This window comes from Ambystoma mexicanum, chromosome 5q, assembly GCF_040938575.1.
Source record: "Ambystoma mexicanum isolate Mex_15411 chromosome 5q, UKY_AmexF1_1, whole genome shotgun sequence".
NCBI classification, from domain to species: Eukaryota; Metazoa; Chordata; class Amphibia; order Caudata; family Ambystomatidae; genus Ambystoma; species Ambystoma mexicanum.
The window spans coordinates 703,539,032-703,557,569 of NC_090933.1; the positions used below are offsets into that span (position 1 = coordinate 703,539,032).

General features: G+C 49.4%; 1 protein-coding gene across 1 annotated transcript in view; it reads right to left on the bottom strand.

The window, feature by feature from the left end:
• The window catches only part of PRDM14 (PR/SET domain 14), a 31,355-nt gene extending 17,916 nt beyond the window's left edge, over positions 1–13,439 (bottom strand). The window contains exons 1-5 of the mRNA XM_069621165.1: positions 13,382–13,439; positions 7,182–7,855; positions 6,159–6,212; positions 5,888–6,045; positions 1,972–2,248 (exon numbers count right to left, since the gene is read on the bottom strand). Coding sequence (XP_069477266.1) covers positions 1,972–2,248; positions 5,888–6,045; positions 6,159–6,212; positions 7,182–7,779 — 1,087 coding nt within the window. The 5' untranslated portion in view covers positions 7,780–7,855; positions 13,382–13,439. The remainder of the gene's footprint in view (positions 1–1,971; positions 2,249–5,887; positions 6,046–6,158; positions 6,213–7,181; positions 7,856–13,381) is intronic.
• Positions 13,440–18,538: the final 5,099 nt, after the last annotated feature.

Here is an 18,538-nt window from a genome sequence, read left to right on the forward strand (position 1 = left end):
ATAGAATATTCAGTGCAGGAGCTAAGACTTGCACGCACACAGGTACACCCGTTGACGCCCGTTTATATAATGGTATCTCCGGGTAAGGACACGCCAATTCATTACCGTGTTGATAATAAATCCCGGAAACGATCTCTGGGTTCCTTCTAATCTCGGAACTGGATACAGCGAGGAGACCGACAGGGGCGATGCTAGGTCTGGAAAAGATCAGGGGCTAAGCTAATGTCGGGACTGGCGGGACTTCGGGCTAGCTATAGCATTTTGGTTGTAGCACCTGAGCTTCTATCAGAGGCTATGGCCTCCTTACCCCCCCCCCCCCCCTAGCAACGCACCTGGAGACCGGGCTGCGACACTGGCGTTTCACCCACTTTGCTGTTTACCAACATCTCCAATATTATACACAAAAAGGGCAATTCCGACAAGAAATTTAGCAGAAAAATAAACCCTATTTGTTTCCGTTAAGACAGAACGCATTACTATTCCGCGAACGTGGTAGGGTGTATGTATGAGTGTGAGGCAACGGTAACATTATTCGCAGTCCCTTTCGAGCAAGAGATTGCGCACAGCACAGGGAGTATCTACCGCATGGACATTGCGCGCCTCGGTCGCGTGGACATTTCTCGGAGATTGTTCACAGCGGAGACCCCCTTCAACACACAGATATTATTACTGTTTTCTTCCACTAAGTGTTTTCATGAGCATGATTTAGCCGTAGCAGTAATAACGAATTCTATGTGCGTGCCGTCCAGGCGGTTCAATCCGGCACAATTACGTGCGAGTAAAAGAGGAGCCTGGGGGTGCACCATTGTAAAAGGCTTTGTAAAGCAGGTTCAACATCTGTCAGATGCAAGAATTCGTTGAATTTTTCTTTTTAAAAAGCATGGATTTTTATTTTAAAGATTTCATTTCACGGGACAACGAACCGGTAGCGGTCCTTCAAAATCGATTGCGCCCGTCCTACCCCCAAACACATTCACAGACAAACCAAAAAAATAATCCCAAAGCCTGTCTTGGAATAAAGCTGAAAAGTGGGGTATGGGTATGGAAAATATAGAGGGTGGGACTTTGAACCCTGTGGGTAGCCCCCGAAAACACAGCTCGCCGTGGCCCCTGGCCTCTGAAACGGCATTAGGCCGAGCGTGTCTGCAGGAGACGAGTGGGGCCGTCTTCACCGCAGAGCTCCTTTGGAAAGACCGAGGTGGACTTCGCAGTCTTGTATTTTTGCATTCATGTCCTAGGCACTGCACTAAGGGCATCTTTACAACGACAAATTGAATCCTGGTGAAAGCGGAGCGGCTCTGTGGCTTCCAGCACTCCCAGTTCAATAAAACGTAAACTATTCTGGGTTAGTATGAAAGGAGCCCTGAGAACAGTACGTTTGATCGAACCTTACCCGACCCTGGGCCTGGACGATGTTATTTTTTTTACATATCATGAAGTTTTTATAACACGCTTCATGCAAGTGAATTAAAGTAAAATATGCAACGATTCAGATCGAATTTAAAATAGGGTACTATTTACCTAAACACAGTCGATACAATGCATTCATGTCCATTGAAGCTAACAGAGTCGTGTTTTGTTCCATACATTTTTTACCTGACATTTGTAGTAACAGAACTCTGAGCACGACCGACTACATGTGCCGTTTAGCCCATAAGTGATGCAGACTACAAGTGCCAGAATGCAAAGTATGCTACCTACTACTAACCGTGGACACCTCGAAAGGGCAGTCCCAACTGATGATCGATTCGTGTTTTTATACAGCAGATTTGTATTGGTCGTTTGTTATACTGCACCGATATTTAAAAGGTAGATGGATGCACGCCTTTCTACATGTATAGCATACGCACAACAAGTGCAACTTTAGCAGCGTGCCCGGTGCCAGCCCACGAGAGAGCAGCTCTGGGCGGTGCCGGGCTGCGCGCGCGCGCAGGGACTGGGGAGCATGTGCAGTGCCCCCGCGAGCCTCACCTTCCGTGCGCTGCCGCTGGGCGCGGCCCTCCTCCGCCGCCGCGCCCTTCAGGCTGACCGGGATGCCCATGAACTGCAGGTAGCAGTCCCCGTACCAGACGAGCAGCTCCTGCCGCGGCCGGATCTCCTTGCAGCTCTCGTAGTAGATGTGGCCGTCGCTCTGCACCGCCGTCAGGTTCTGCTCCTCCGGGAAGCGGGCGCACTTCACCAGCGCCATCCAGTTGCCGGCGGCGCCGCGCCCGTCGACGAAGTGCGAGAGGCCGCCGTCCTCGAATATCTGCGGAGAGGAGACAGGCCGTCAGCGAGGCAGGCACCGCGCGGAGGCTGCACGCAGCCGGGCCCGCCACTGTGCTGTGCAAACAGGCACCTTGCTCAAAGAAACAGCGGCACATAAGAGACGCGGATTAGTGCAGTTCGGCAATTGTAGACATTTGACCAGGTATTCGAATTTACCAGATGATAAATTATCTGCCTCTAAGGAGGGATATGTATAGCTACTCCTCCTGTTATCAATAAACCCCCAATCACCAAGTGCAGGATATTACATTAAAATGCCTAGCCGCTTTTCCTATTACAAAAAACCAAAATACATCAAACACTGGAGACTCAAATGTTGTTACTGCGCAAATAATGAGAATATACATGAATGGCAGAAAAACAGGCGCACATATTTTAAGACTGGTTTAATTTCTTTCCAAATCAAGTCATGGACACCGGGTTGGAACTACTATGAAAAGTCAAACTATTGGACAGGATCCCAGTTATTTGGATACATTATTTCATACATCCTTATTTCAAGCAAAAGCAACACCACAACAGACAAGCAAGTACTGGTGTAAATGCTTGTGTAGATGGTAGCGTCAAAGACTAACCCTAAATAAGCCTCACATCATACTACACAAAACAGTTAGAGATGGGTCCTGGTCCACTTAAAGGCCTGACAACAAACTATGCACCGCTCACACCTTTCAGCTATTCGTATGTCATAACGTTTTGTGGGCCCCTTGTGGGTTCTAAAACATTTTGAGATTTGTGCCAGAATAGGGCAATCAGATTTTAAAAACAACAAAAGGACAGGTCACAGACATAAAAGTACTACTAATTGGACAGCAGTTACCATGACTACACTTCGGTAGTGGGAAATGGGGTGTATGTGTGTGAGGGAGCGGGGTTCCAATCATTCCTGGCAAAGGTTTTGTGTGCGGAGGTCCAGACATTCCCGTGCATATAAACTGGAGGATTTGGCTGAGACTGTAACCATGTTCAAAACAAGGGAACTTCTGCCCCGATTGCTATTTCAGTCCCTGCGATGAAACTCTGTCAATCAGTTAAAAGCGTGTGGCTGTTAACTGAAAGATAGGGGGTGTGAACGAACGGGATGTGTCGATTTCGGCCACTAGTCGCCCACCCGGTTTTCCCCAAAATCGTACGGATTTTTTCAATAAAAAAAAAAAAAAAAACTGGGGACAGAGCGTCCAATTCTGGTACAGCCCTGGCAAAACCTGGATCTCTAGTCATCCCATGTCAGAAATTAAATAGTGGCTGACTGTAGAATCAAAAGGCCCAATTTGCAATCAAGGGCTCAACTAATCCTGGGAGCTTGTGCTGCAGCGCTTACATACCACGTTGAAGCGCTTAGCAGCAAACGGGATAACCAACCGTGCTTGACTTTGTATAATAAATGAACAATCCGTTTATTTTTAGTTTCTCGGAGATTTATGGAACATTTACCCATATACCCACTTACTTCATCTCATAAAAAGCTACCAGTGGAGAAAACATACTCTGGTCTAGATGTACCATCAGTCAGAAATCATAAACTTGATTGTATCAAACATCTAGAAATAAAGCCAGTTCAAATACCATACAACTCTAGCCATTGATAAGGACTACAACACCGTCTAAATTAGCACAAAATGGATACCTCTGGAATAGGATTAGAAAAATTGCATAGGGTGTAATGTATACACCAAAATGTATCACCACCTCAGCCACCCCTCTGCCTCTTTCTCTCCACCCATCACCCCCACCCCCATCCTACTTCTCCCATACTAACCTCTTACCCATCCCCCACTCGGCTAAACCATTCTGTGCTCCTAATGACCCATAATAAAAGAACTTGCACCGGTCGCTTCCCCTCCCTCTTCAATATCCTCCCTGCCTGCTATAAAATAGCTACCGTCATTCCCAGAGTTAAGAAACCCTCTGCTGACCACAACAATCACTCCTTCCACAAACCCCTTTCTCTCCAGCCTACCAACTTAAAGTCCTCAAGCAGCTACCACAGCTAATCACCTCTGCAGCTACCTCAAGGATCACCCACTCTGCGGGGGTTGTGGTTGCAAACAGAAGTATGAAATAAACACTCCACCAAAACCATGCTCACCCACATCTTCAACTTTCTAACCACTGCTCACCACTATCACCTCTCCACCATTCTAACCCTACTTGATCTCTTTGCTGCCTTACACACTGTGGGTTACCCCCCCCCATCCAAACCCTCTTCAATCTTTGTTTCAATGACGGTGCACTCAACTGGGTGGCCTCTTGCTCGGACCACTCCCGCTCCATCTCATGGAACTCTAGCACGTCCTCTCACCAGACCCTTTCTGTCCCCACAAGGCTTGTTCTCAACCTGGTCATCTTCACCCCCCTCCTTGGACATCCCCTCTCACCCTTTGGCTTTCATTACCACCTCTGTGCAGATGACACAGAGCCTCCTCTCTGTTCCCGTCTTCATCCCGACATCTCTCAATGCCTCACCAGCTGCCTCACAGCCATAGGTCACTGGACGTCAGTATGCTGCCAGTTGAACAAAACAAAAATCATGTGTCTCCCTGTCCCAAACACTACACACCCCATCCACCCCTCTAATTGGACAGCCCTACTCCCTCCATCAATGTTGTCAATCTTGGGGGCTAAGACAGTGACCTAAGAGGTACTGCCACAGCTGCACGAGTAAATCTTCAGAAGAACACGAAAACCCACCAATATCTCAATCACCACTGAGCCAAAACTCTCATCACCACTCCGTCTCCCCCTCAACATTGCTATGCAAACACTTTGAAATGTATTGCGATCCTCTCCCACAGACGATCACCATCCTGGATGACTTTCCATGCAAATTCCCACTTCTCGCCTACTAAGTTATTCAGTCTTGCACGCCTTCCCCCACACTTGAATGTTATCTAATAGCTTCTCTTCCCCCAACCTTATCATCATTCTCCCCCTTTAGACTGTCCCTCCTCTGCACCTTCTCCCACTGTGACTCCTTCTCCCTACTTAACCCCTGCATTGGAATACCCTCCCACGGGCAGTAAAGCCAGCCCACCTTTGGAATGGTTCAAAACCAGACTCAAGCGACACTTGATGGCATCTCCCACCCCACCCATGCTCTGTACAAACTGAGCCCCACCCACGTGGTCATTTGTACAAACTGAGCCCCACCCACGTGGTCATTTGTAATTATATCCATCACCATGTGCTGGGGTACTGCACCCTTATCGTAATGTGCTATTTATGTCTGTCCCGGCCATTACACTACTGCCTCACCCCCTGGTTATGGTCACACAGCTGTTGCAAAGGCACCCTACCCAGGGACTGCCCCATCACATTGATGCCTCCTCTGTACATCATTTGTGCTTCAAATTACACCCCTATTATTCAATAAATACAATTTTTAAAAAGTCCTCTAGCACGCATACACTGACCATTCAACCCACTGCTAGCAGAAACGCACAAATACTGGCTCCATTCTTTTATCCCCATTGCACCCACACAAACTTTACTAATACTTTGTACAAAAGTGCGCTACACAGATTTTCCAAAATGTAACAAAAGGCAAATGCTATATTGTCTAACAAGTCTCCAGTGAGAAATGAAGAGTTGAACTCTAGCAGTGCCTTTGTTTGCGTACCTCCCACATCAGCGAGTTGTCATCATAAGTCTTGATCTCACTGGTGTTCACCACTTTGCCTTGGAACGGGCCCAACTTGACTCCTTTTGGGATGATGCTGGTACTGAACACTCCAGACTGGGGGACGCCCCCATACATCGTTTGCAGAATCGACAGACCTGCAGAACGTGAAATAGAACACATGAGTTTACGGTGCACACGGATACCGGTGGGGCCCACCTTGTTCCGAATGACAGCCTTGAAAGGCAGCCAGGTGTCCCCCGATCCATACCTTCTGGCAACTGCAGAGAGTCTCTGTCCAGCAACTGAGCCCCACAATCTGATCCTGCAAGAACAACAACACAGTCAACCCTAAGAGGAGCCATGTATTTATTGATTAGGTAGACCTGTCTATTGCTAGATCCCATGAGGCTGGGAACTTGTGTGAAAAAACGTCCTAGGGCCCATTTATTAAAAAAAGGACTACCCAACAGCGCTAAAATTCTTTTATGGGCGAGATCTCACATTAGTGGAGCCTTGTAGCGTGGAAGGCTGCTTGACGCGCAGTAGCTTGCAGTCCTGGATTTCAGGCAGACAGCAGTCTAGCACTGCACACCAAAGTAACCGTACATTGTACACATTAGAACACTGTTTCCGAAGGGTTACCACACGATCAAGGTATTGAATAGCAAATGTCCTAATGTTATCTTGTCAAACGTATCAACAAAAAGTCAGCGCATTTAAATTCACCAGAGTAGTTTAAAAGGGGATATAGTATGACCAAGTTATTTTATGGAACATAGTTAAACGTTAGAAAGCAGATCGCAGTTCTATGATATTACTTTGGGGGAAGGGGGGGGGCAAAGGGGGTTAGTAATTGCTAATCATTGAAAAAGCACAGGATTTCATACAAAATTTGAAATGTCAAAATAATTATTTGTGGGATGAGAAGGAGTCTGCAGTGGGTGAGTTCTCGATTAGAAGAGGCCTGTGCTATTACACACGTGGAAATATATACTATACTGGGGTGGGGGGGTACATACTTCTTGTACACACTGGAAGAGTATACTTATTATTGCAATATCTACTACTCGGCTATACATACTGGGTATTCATACACCCTAGTGGCGAGTACAAAGTGCTATGCACTGTAGGTACACACAATAAGAATGAAAAACTCAGGGAGAATGTCACAATAAGAATGCACTCGAGTTTATGTAACCTTTACACATGGGGCATGCAAATGACAGGCTAACGGTCAGCCCTGGGCTCTGAAACAGGGATGGTACACTCAAGAGCAGAGGTTCTGCGTTACCTTGCATGCTCGGTGGCACGCGGAGACCAGAGATGGAATGGTTGGCAGCCAGGTGCTGCTGACTGCTGTCGCTGCCAGGCATGTATCCATAGAGCACGGTGTGCAAGTCCTCCTCGGTGAAGTGGTACCTGCGGGTGGCCGACACCTCAGTGCACGGTGGAGTCAGGGTTGGTTTGCACTTCCTAGGCGAACTGAAGGACTTGCTGAGTGCTGGGCTGCCAGGGTGCGAGGCCGGAGTGAAAGGTTGCTGGAAAAGGTCCTTGTGGCCGGAGAAGGGTGCAGGCGGCTGCACCTTGCTGTAGAGGTGGTAGTTTCCTCCAGGGAAGAGGTTGTAGAGGGGATCGGTGGGAGCCTGGCTCATGAAGGGGTGTATGCTGCCGATGTTGAAGGCACCTCTGGGTGGTGACCTCGTGACCAGCCTTCCCAGAGACTTCAGTGGGTTAAACATGTCCAGTGAGCCCCCAAAGGCCTCCAGATACTGCCCGTGAGAGAACATGGGTGGAAAACAGGTGGATATTCTTGGAGGACTTGTCCTTAGTGTATCCACGGTAAAGCCCTTCTCTTTAGATGCGAGGTCAGATGCCAGTGACACAGCCATCTGCAAACCGAGGGCCAAGCAGGTACCACCAGCGCCGGCAAAAAGCACTCCAGCACACCCAACTCCAGATGGGGACCTGGGGAGAAAACACATGGGTGCATTTCGTAAACAGAGATAGCAACGTTTTCATATAGCATTAAATACTGGGGTTCTTCAGATTAGGAAGCTCTTCCACCTTTGGTAGATAAGATTAAGACAATGTTTTTCCAAGGCCCCCTAGTTTTGGTCAAATAGGAAGTTGAAAAGCACAGGTGTCCAATTAATGCAGATGATGCATAGCAACAAACTGATTCTGGCGCAATAATTGGGTGTCCGCTCGGGTCAATCAAAAATAGCTACAGGGGAACTTTCTGCTGAGACTTCTCCAGAGACAACTTGGGCCTCAGCACTGAGCGGCTGGAGCTATGGTAAGGCCTTGCAATGGATCCCGAAGCGGGTGTATTGACCTAGCTTACCCTTCATCCCCAACGAGGGACTAGATGGTTAGAAACGGGGACTTGAAATCAGGCTGGGTTTGCATGCCCTACAGGGAACCCCAAGGATCGATCCCAGAAGCATCACCAACTTACCTCTATGTGGATCATCCGACACCCCCCACCCCCATACACAACTCCAGGTACACCAAAAGATGGCTAGCCACTTTCCAAGAAGTCCAACACCGAATAGTAATGCCTTCGTCAAGAGCAGTTGAGGGCATGCCATGATACCAACGGATGCTCAGTGCCCCTCCCACAGCTGTGTGTATTGCCTCAGCTCGCCACACTGCAGGAAACTGGCGGCAACCACATTCTAGTCACATGAGCAAGGACATTGGCATGAGCTTACCCGTTACTTCACCTGAAATTTAGCAGCCCATTTCAACACCACCGCCTACACAACATAAGTCTATAGCCAGGGGCAGTCACCACCCAGCGATGCAGCCACTAACTGCTCAAGATGGACGATAACCACAGGGCTCCCCAAGCCTGAAATCTAGCCACCCAAAAGCCCCCTGAAATCTGAAACACGAAAGGCAAACTGAAGAAGGGATCTCAAAACTGTTGTATACGAATATTACAATTGACCGAATTGTGAAGGTCAATTGTAATATATATGGGGGTGGGGACCCCCCCACCAAAACCATATATATATTTATATATAGTGTTAAGGTCTATTGTGACCCTTTAAAATCGGCCCATTGTTAATTCGAACAATTGTACACAAACAATTTGGTGTATACCCTCAAACCAGTTTGGGCGCAGCACAAACCCTACTCACCAAAGACACGGCCCTGTTAAGAAGCAAGTGCACATTTACAATAATTGCCCAACTGCGCCCCTAGAGGTTTTTACATCGCTGCACTGTCCATGTACACGGCCTGACCAGAAACACTCCACAAAGTAACTGAAAACAGTTTAATTTAGGCATTAATTCCTGCACAAAACAAGCACAAACATGCATAATGAATGGGTCTGCGCTTTTAGAAATACCCAGGCAGTAAACTAAGTAAAGTGTTCACAGATAACCAACCCGGACAATGCAAAAGCGTCAAACCGGCCCTCAATATGGTACAGTCTCATGAAGGTAACTTCACAGGCTAAAGCATGGAGTGTGTATGGAGTATGTACACCTGTGGTGCACAGAGTAACTCATCCATTACAAGGCTCAGACTGCGCCCGTGCAGAGGTGACTCACATGGCCAGTTATGGTGGCCGCTACGGGGCCTCGTTGAAGCCACATTGGCCGGGCAGAACTGGACCACTTGAGCAGGGCGCGTGCACGCGCAGTGTGAATGGAACTCGTGGAGCCACATTGGCGAGGCTCATGCACGCGCACTATGGGGGCGGGGGCGCTCAATGACGTCACGTTGGCCGGGAAAAGCTAGGGGGACATGATCGCCATGTTAGGGCTGCAAGCCCGTAACCTGGCCAAACGACATTTTTAAACCCACAGTTCGCAGTCGCGTTTCAAAGCTGAAACCCTATTATGTAATCCTGGATCTGCATACATTTTTTTTAAAGTGAGGAATGCAGCACATTGAAAAAAAAAAATGTATTTTGCATTTCTGGTTAGCCTTATACGTCAATGAACATCCTACATGAACACCTATATCAATTCTTAGAATCTTTAAAGACATAAGACCGCCTAACACCCCATGTTTTTTATAGGAGCGAGAGGGGGTAACTCGGCAGCGTCATCGGAACCGTATGTTGCTTGCAGAAAGCTCCCAGAGTTCACTGTTTGGACACATGAATACCAGACCTTTCTCGGGTACAAAATTGGGGTGCGGTACTTTCAAATACCCAAACAAAAAGGCACCCCTGCACATGTCCAAACGCAAACAATTTAGACACCAACCCAGCTGCCACTATCGAAGTGCACACTGTTTCCGTGGAATCTATGTCCACCGCACTTCAAATAATAATTTTAACCGTGTAAAGACCATTGTTGCGTGTTTCCAGTCCAATTGCATTGACAAATTAATGCGTGCGACGCATGTTGCGCACCTGCTGTGCTTTATCAAGGTTATCGTTCTATAGGTGTGCTGATTTTATTGTATGCATTTTCCACTTTCAGTGAAGACTGCCAGCATTGTAATCCGCGATCTCCCATGCGAACGGCACAAAAATAATTTTAAAAAGCAGTTTTGGGCGGCTTCTCATATTAAATTATTAGCTGTCTGCTTGGTAGTCTATAGTCCCGAGAATCCTCGCCCTCCTTACTCTTCTGTTTCAAATGAAAAGTCCGTGTTTCTTTACAGCCGCAGGGATTTAAAGAAGAAACAAACACTACAAAAAACGTAAAGAAAATAGAAGCAGGGCGCCAACTGGACCACAATTCGGCTACAATGAGGAGGCAAACAAACAGGCACCACCTGACACAAAAGGGGAGAAGCCCGCTTTAGGCACACTGCGAACCCCGATGTTGTGTTTTCAGTACTATATGGGGCGCGAAAATATTGTAGTGGTTAAGCGATAAGCAGCGGGTGTGTTTTATACAACGAAAAAAATCCGAAACGTAATCCGTAAATATTAAAAGTGGGCCTGTTGTCCAGAAATTCACGTCATCACTGATTTGAAACATAACTAAACAGTACACACGTGTCCCGTGTATTTCTTTCCCAAAGCTGGCACCAAGTGCCATTATCTGATGGAAATGGCCTTCCTATGACTCTCTTCCGGAGGCACCAGCGGCAGGCTGGGGGGTGCTCTGGGCACCAGGGCGTCCCGGCAGCTCCTGGGCGGGCAGCCCTCCTCGGGTCGAGGGTCTCGAGCGCTTAAGGTCTCGTGTTTATTGCTTGTCTACATTCTGTTGCGCTTTACCTCCGCGGAAATTATCAAAAGGAAGAGGACATAATATCAGCCACCCACTGGCATTTTGTTTTAAATGTTATCATCCACATTGGCTACAAGGGGAGCAAAGTGCCGGAGTAATTCCAACTGAACGTATTTCCAGAAAATAGACAACACATTCGTGCTACTATTTTCGTGAAACACGTACCATCCTACAAAAAACACACACTTTACCGTTCGATTTAAAGCCTAATCTAGTTTCTGCTTACACAATATAATATGTATAACCCCGTTAGACAAACAAGAGCCTAATACATACATGTAGGAAGTTTTATCCTGGACCCTTGCGCCCTTTACGCTACCAGGGCGTCAGTTCGCCATGGTCACCCGATGACAACAAGGCATGTCCGGTGGGCGATGCCCGGCGGCCTGGCACCCCTGGCATGTGCACTCTGTAGCTGGCCGGCGCCGGGCTCCCAACTCGGTTTACCTGGGCTCTGGCCAGGGGTGTCCCTGTGAACACCCTCACGCAGAGTGGAGGTCACTGGGGCATTGACGCCGAGTCATTAGGTGATCGACCACACACACAAAAATAAAACAGCCATCAAGCCCTCTGGGCCAGTCCACGACTGACTGACAAAGGGGCGATAGAAAGAGACAACAGCGCGAATCTCCGGAAAACGCGGGGCGCTTTGCAGCTGAATGGGTCCTAATGAGGCCGCTATCCCCCATCGGGGCCCACTGACCGCCCCGAGCGGGGCCTCCCGCGGGGCACTGGCGCTGACAAGAGGCCAACATGTAAACGCACCGAGAGCAGGAAAAGGGGCACAGAGCCAGCGTCAGCCCATGGACGGGAAGGGGCGTCCCTCTTACAAAGCTGTAGCACCAGGGACTTCACCCAGACCCGCGGGTCACTCACAGAACACTCCAACTCCCAGACTGCACTGGTTTGTTCGAAGATTATCTGGTAGACGTGTGCTTATGTCACACTTTGTTCACACCCTCAAACGAGCTCCCCACTTGTCCTCGTGTGCCCCCTTTTAATGCTCCTTTCTGGAAAGCCTAAGCCAGATGTGCCATTGGAAGCCGTTACTCCTCCAAATTGTCAAAAGTGCTTTCAAATAAATACCGACAAGCTCTGCCGCCAGCTCCCACGTTTACTTTTCCGGTAACCGTCGCGCTCCGAGTGAACTGCTCGCCCCTACCTGGCCGAGTTCAACCAGACACGCAAGCCCTGCGTTCCTAAAACTCGCGGCGGGATCGCGCAACGGCTCCCCACGGAAGGAAGGCTTCGCTTGGCCAAGAAAGCGACGGGGAGATGCGGCCACAGCGCAAGAACCGTACACCGGGAGAATGTGAAGGGCGGATGAAACCGGGGGCGAGCAACCTGGAGCGGACGTGGGCACCGGTCAAGCGTGGACACTTGAGCGCAGTCCTCCATGGGTGTCCCGCCTCAGTCACTGGCCCACGTGGAGCCCTGGCTGCTAGATTCTCCACCCTGGTCACTCACGTGCAATTACATTTGGCCGTAACATGACATTACTATAGTGCTTAGAAGCGCCAGCCTTACCGCCTCCCGCCTTGGGGCGATGATCCCGTTGACCCACAGCAGATCTCAGTGTCACCTTACGCCTGGAGTGATAATTAGCCTTGCCCCGGGTCTCTAAAATGCCGGCTTGCCACGAAATACAAATAGAGGCGCATGCAACAAAATCAAGGGGCTGCGCCGGCTCCCCGCAGCGCGAGCCCAGGTGAGGCGCATGCGATCATGAGACGGTGGCACCTGCTGGCTGCACACCACCCGGGCAAAGCCGGTGCAAGAGGGGAAATGCCCATGTTGTGGGCGACCGACGGTGTATAGTTAAAGGGGTGCAGTTCGAGGTGTATTCTGGTACACGTAGTCGTTGAACGCATAGAGAGCGACCACTGTGGCAGCTGAGTGCACCCTATATGTATATGTGGGTTATCGGGAAGGTGAGGGGGCGCTTTATCCGGGTCGGCTGCCTCCATGGCCCGCCGTCAGCGGATGCGCTGCAATGTTGGTGATCAATGGTGCCCAATAAGCGAGACAAAAGAGGGGTCGTGACACCGCTCTGGAAGAACACGGGGTCAGCGGCGGGGTCAGCATTAATGAACACATCGGGGCCCCAGATGAAAGAAACATGGAGCGCGGGGGTTGAGGCCTCGGCGGGCCCGTGCCCGCGACTGCCACCTCCGAGGGTAGTAGCCACGCGCGCAGGTGCACCCAGCCCCCTAACGCCACGGCATCAAAACCACTTCCCAGGTCACCAAGACATGTGCATCCCCTCCCCGTTCCCACTCCTACTTACTTGAGTGTGCGGGCCGAGGGCGTCTCTCGCTGGCCGCGAGCTGCCAGCTCATGCCCGCCCCGGGGGCTCCCTTCGGGCAGGGGTCACCTGCTCTGGGCCCGTTGGCTCCTGGCGGGGGGGGGGGGGGGGGGCGGTCTGCGCAGCGGCGACTTCCCCCAGGTGGAGTGTCCTTCATGCGAGTTGTTGCCGCTCGGAATGACCACTTTTGTTGCGTGGGGGGGGGGTTGTTCCCGCAGTCGGGGTCTAGGGCCCCCTTACAGCAGTTGCACCTTTCCTGTGGGTCCCTCGCTCGTGCATCTCCTCACATAAGGTTGGGGGGGGGGGCGGGTCTCTGCTGCTGCTGCCCACTGGCTTCGTGCACTGAGAGGCAGATGGTGCTCGCAGAGCCATGCAAGGTGGGACAGGCAGGCGGGCCGGGCGCAGTCCCCGCCTCCCTCCCGCCCATTGGCCGGAGATCGTCTCCTCGCGCTGCCACTGGGAGCCGCTGCCTGTCAAAGCACACTCCGCGCGCTGCCTGAGGAGCGGACGCGCGTGGCGAGTACCTCGAACCTTCCCGCCCCCCGCAGAGAGCGCTGGTAGCGCCAAGCCACCCAGTGCGTAACAGCCTAGACAGGGACTCCTGCCGCACACCTGGCCCCACGCCATCAAGGGCCCATGTCCCCACACTTTTTTTCAGAGGGCACCTTGATATGCCAATTTCTGGTGACGCAACATTCAATTGCTATGTTAATGAGACCCCCCCCACTTGTTTTTTTTAGAACTTGGCACGGGGCGAAGATGCATTACCGATACAGAGCGCACCACTTTTCAACTGTGAAAGATGGTGCACGGTTTCATTTTCGCATTGTTGAGTGTGCCCATGTGTGATAATCTTGAAGTAATATAGTCCGGTGCAGGCTTCATCGGCCCATACGCTTCCGGCAGAGCGGACTTTCTCCATTTCTTTACATGCACTGTAACTTTTTCTGAAGGTGGCCATTGGAGGCGGAAACTCGTGAATCGGTCCTTCCACGGGGGGTGCTTCAGGCCTCCCTGCCGGTCATCTTTAACAGGAAGTAATGCAAAGGCCCCTCGAGGCCAGGTCTTAGTGGGCGCTCTAGGACGAGCACAATTATATGCTTAGTATGTGTATACTGTATCATGCTGAAGCGCGCAGTAGTGCCACCCATTGGTGATCTAAACGTGGCGTGTTTCCACCGCCCATTGGGTGTAAATGCTTAAAAAGTGCCTATGCTCTTGCAACAAGCTACTTATTTACGTGCTTTTTTGAGGAAAAAAACCACAGCGGAAATTGCACCATTTGAGAAACGATTTTACCGAATACCGGGTCATGTAGTTTTTTTAGCAAACGTTTAGATAGCTCATCGAGTTAAGCTTTCGCGGAAGATATCCGTTTTTGGACTCTAGGGCACGGGTTCGAACCGTGATGCCATATCCGTCTGAGGTAAACATACGGCGTACATCATTTGCAAATAATACACAGTGCAACCCGTTGTTGCCATTAATGAGGTGGAGTGTTGTGTCGGGACGGGTAAAGAAGTGACGTTTAGTGTTTAACACGAGGTTTGCTGCGAGGTCTGTGAGCGGCAGTCTTTGTTTACATCCGGTCCCGTGTTTGGCTGAAGTGGTGAAAGGTCTGACAGTGGTGGTCACTGTTTACATTTGGTGCAAGGCCTGCCTTGACAAGTGCGAAATTGCCCAGCGGAAGTCTTTCTTTACATGCGTGACCGTGTACACCTGGGCGAGTGGAAGGACTGTCAGTTGCCGTTTGCATTTAGTCAAGCGACCCCTGCTGAGTACGAAGCATGTCGTCGGCCGTTTTCGTTATCATTGAGCGTCTGTCGATGTTTGTTTACATGTGACATGAGTTATATATGACTGGAGGTGTGGGAGGTGTTAGTCGCAGTTCATGCTCTGCCAGTGACGATCCAGTGGAGCAGCGCCCCTTTGCAGACCCCTTTTCACCCTTCATGGCTCTGCATCGGTCACACGCGGAGCTAATCCGCAACCCCCTAACCATTAGGTGGTCCATACCGGCTGAGTTTTGGACAGTTGTTTCTAAACATTTTATGGTGATACCCCCCACCTCATCCAAAGTGTAAAAAATACGGTTGCAGCACCCTCCCACGAACTGCTACTATTTAATAGTGAGCACTCGCCCATTTGCGAACCCCCCCCCCCCCCCCCCCCCCCATCAATCCCAGTTTGGGCGGAGGGGGAGGTCTGTAGGAGCAGTACCCCGGCCTCCAAAATTCCGCCTCGGATTATGGTGGTACTAGGTGGTCTCTGATCCAGAGACCACCGTGGGAATTGGCCAGAAAAGACTGGTGTTTCGGTTTGCATTCAGTAATTGTTGGATTGGCGGGTGCATCTCTGGCGCTGCTAACAAGACGTCCAGAGAGTGCATGTACCCGTTTAACCATCCTAGGTGGTGGGTCCCACTCTGTGACTTATTTCCAGAAAACAGACAACACATTTCACCCTCTCAGTCTTGGATATAATTTCTTGGTTATCCACCTCGGTTCGAAGGATGTGAGACGTGATAACCATCGTGTTTATTTGGCCTAAAACGCTGTTTCACTCACGAAGCACAGGCCTAGTACCCTCCCCAAACCTCGAGTAACGACTGCTCTCGGCGGGCAGCGTAACCCCCACCACGTGGCGTATAAGCCAGGCGATCTATAAACAGCGCCTTCGTTCTCAGCCATCCCTGCCCCCTCCTAACACCGAATCTCGAATGTCCATTTGTAGTCCCTAGAGTCCCCACCAGGAACTGTTAACACGTTTACATTCAACCATTTCCCGTTCATGCAAAACGCTTCGTCTACCGAACATGTACTCTTAAGTACCTGGGTACAGTTTAACCAACTGGTGTGTTATGGGAGTTGTAGTTGTGCACATATTCAAGAGTGCGCAAAGACAGGTCCGGAAAGGTTACAAAAAAACTAGAGCCGAGGGTTCGAAAAGTTGTGCCTTGGAGAGAGGGGGTCATGTGGCCGCCCTATGATAGCTTTGCCCTTGGACTGGACCCCCGATACGATCGGAGATCAGCTTCATTTGTAAAGTCTCCTGCGATTCCCAACGTACGTATTGTCTTTTCCATTCCCACATCTTCTGTACTTAGTAATCACGGCCACATGACGTGCAAAGCATATCGGACATTCCACGGCCGATGGGGCAATTGCGTAGTCGGTTGGGGGTTGGGGGGAGCATACGTCGGTGGAGGCGGGCCAGGTTCTTAAGATATAGCATCTGTCCTTGAGTTGCGGAAATGCATCATCAATGTGTTAAACAGTCTCTTGGGGTTAGTGGTCACCGTATTTTGACAGTTGCTGCAACAAATTCGTAGAAAACCACTTTAAATGGTTATAATTGGTTTGCAAAGTTTTTAATCACGTTGTCCTAATGTATACTTGATCTGTATATGCAGTTATTGTTTTTACACATCAATTTATTTAAGGATTGTATAAATTAGAAATACGATGTAAGGAAATATCAGATACTTTATCACCGTGGTGACCGGCGGATAGCGCTTGTTGGATTTTTTTGTTGGGGGCGGGGGCTACTTATTTTTTTGTTCGACTATTTTATTTTTTTTTAGTCGCTATTTCTAATACTAGACTGCAAGCAAAAACTGCCTTCCTCAAGGCCGTTCTTATGACAGATGTAGCGCGGTCTTTCTTATAGAGAACGCCGGCCACGGACGGGTGGACACGTGACGTGCGCACCTGACGCTCCTGCTAGTCCGCTTTTTACCTTTCACATGCAGTCTGTTGATTCCCGGCGAAGCGCGCGCCTCCTGCACCACCTCCGGTACTGTTGTTCCCAGGATGCCATCCAGCGCGAGTGTCTTTGACACTCTGGGAGGAATCAAGATCACCCTTGAACAAAAGTGTTTATAAAACCAGTCATAACCTGCCCCCCTGCAAAACACCAGATCCCCTGCTCAAGCCTCAATACAAAGCCCTGCTTCACCACACACCACCATCAAATATAAAATGCAAACCCTTCTGGGCGTGCCTCACTGCTGCTCCACTCCCGACGTGTACTTTTGTTTCCAACACTTCTCGGAAACACACATCTGCTTAACAGCAAGTACCAGTAACTGGCAAACGTTTCCTGCTTTTTTCGAGATCTATTCATCATTTGTTGTTTACCATCTTTTGTAGCATAGCGTTAGTTTTTTAGTTCGATGGTATCCTGTTTTTAAGGCAGGGGTAATTTTGTTATTTTTAAACACGAGTCGCAGTAACCGCTTGCCGTGACCAAAGAATTCCCTACGCCTGCCGTGTGGCACTTAGGCGCTCTCTCCCCGGCTGTGGTAAAATAAAAACTTCTTTGCCGCAGTGTTGTGCTGATTTGTACTGCGGCAGCTAATTTTCTGTGTTTGTGTGTAGGGCACCTCTTTGGGAAACTAAAGTCACAACATGCAAAGAAAAAATAGTACTGGACAAACACCTACAGATTACAATGGGTCGAGTTGGCAACTGTGCTAATGTGGCCCCGGATTAAAACCACCTGCACCCCTTTTAAATGAAACAAAGTGTCATCCAATGTAAAGATTGCTCATAGATGTTTTCAACACCATGAGTTTTGTCCACTTATAAACGCGGATTGGGTTCCTGTGAGAGCGGCTGTGCGACCTCGTGTATCACTTGGTCTTCTTCTGCTGCACATGTATTTTGGATTTGGGTGTCTCCGAATTCATCACAGCCAGCTCCTTTTTGAAAATTAGGATAAGAAATATTTGAACTAATCGAACATTTGGTTTACATTTTTTGAAAATTGATACTCGCCAATCTATTATCAAGTGGTGCCCACTCATTTCTCTTCTTGCTCTTTAACACCCTGAATGCCAACTTGCTGCAAGTCATCGGGGGCATCTGTCACTAGTTGTATGCTGAGAATTCAAAGCTCTCAATTTTGGGCATGGGCATGTGTGAGCCATCCAGGCCTAACGTCCCACACCCTTGGATTTTGAGATTTGTTGATTTCGTTCCCATTTGAAATTGAGGAAAACTACAAGTCACATAATGCCAAGCAAAAAACACGACGTTCTCACTCATGGTCACGAGAAACTTGAGAGCTCTGGACTTGTACTTTCCCCATTCCCAGTATAAATTTGCCCTATAAATCCCTGCATGCTTGGCACTATTT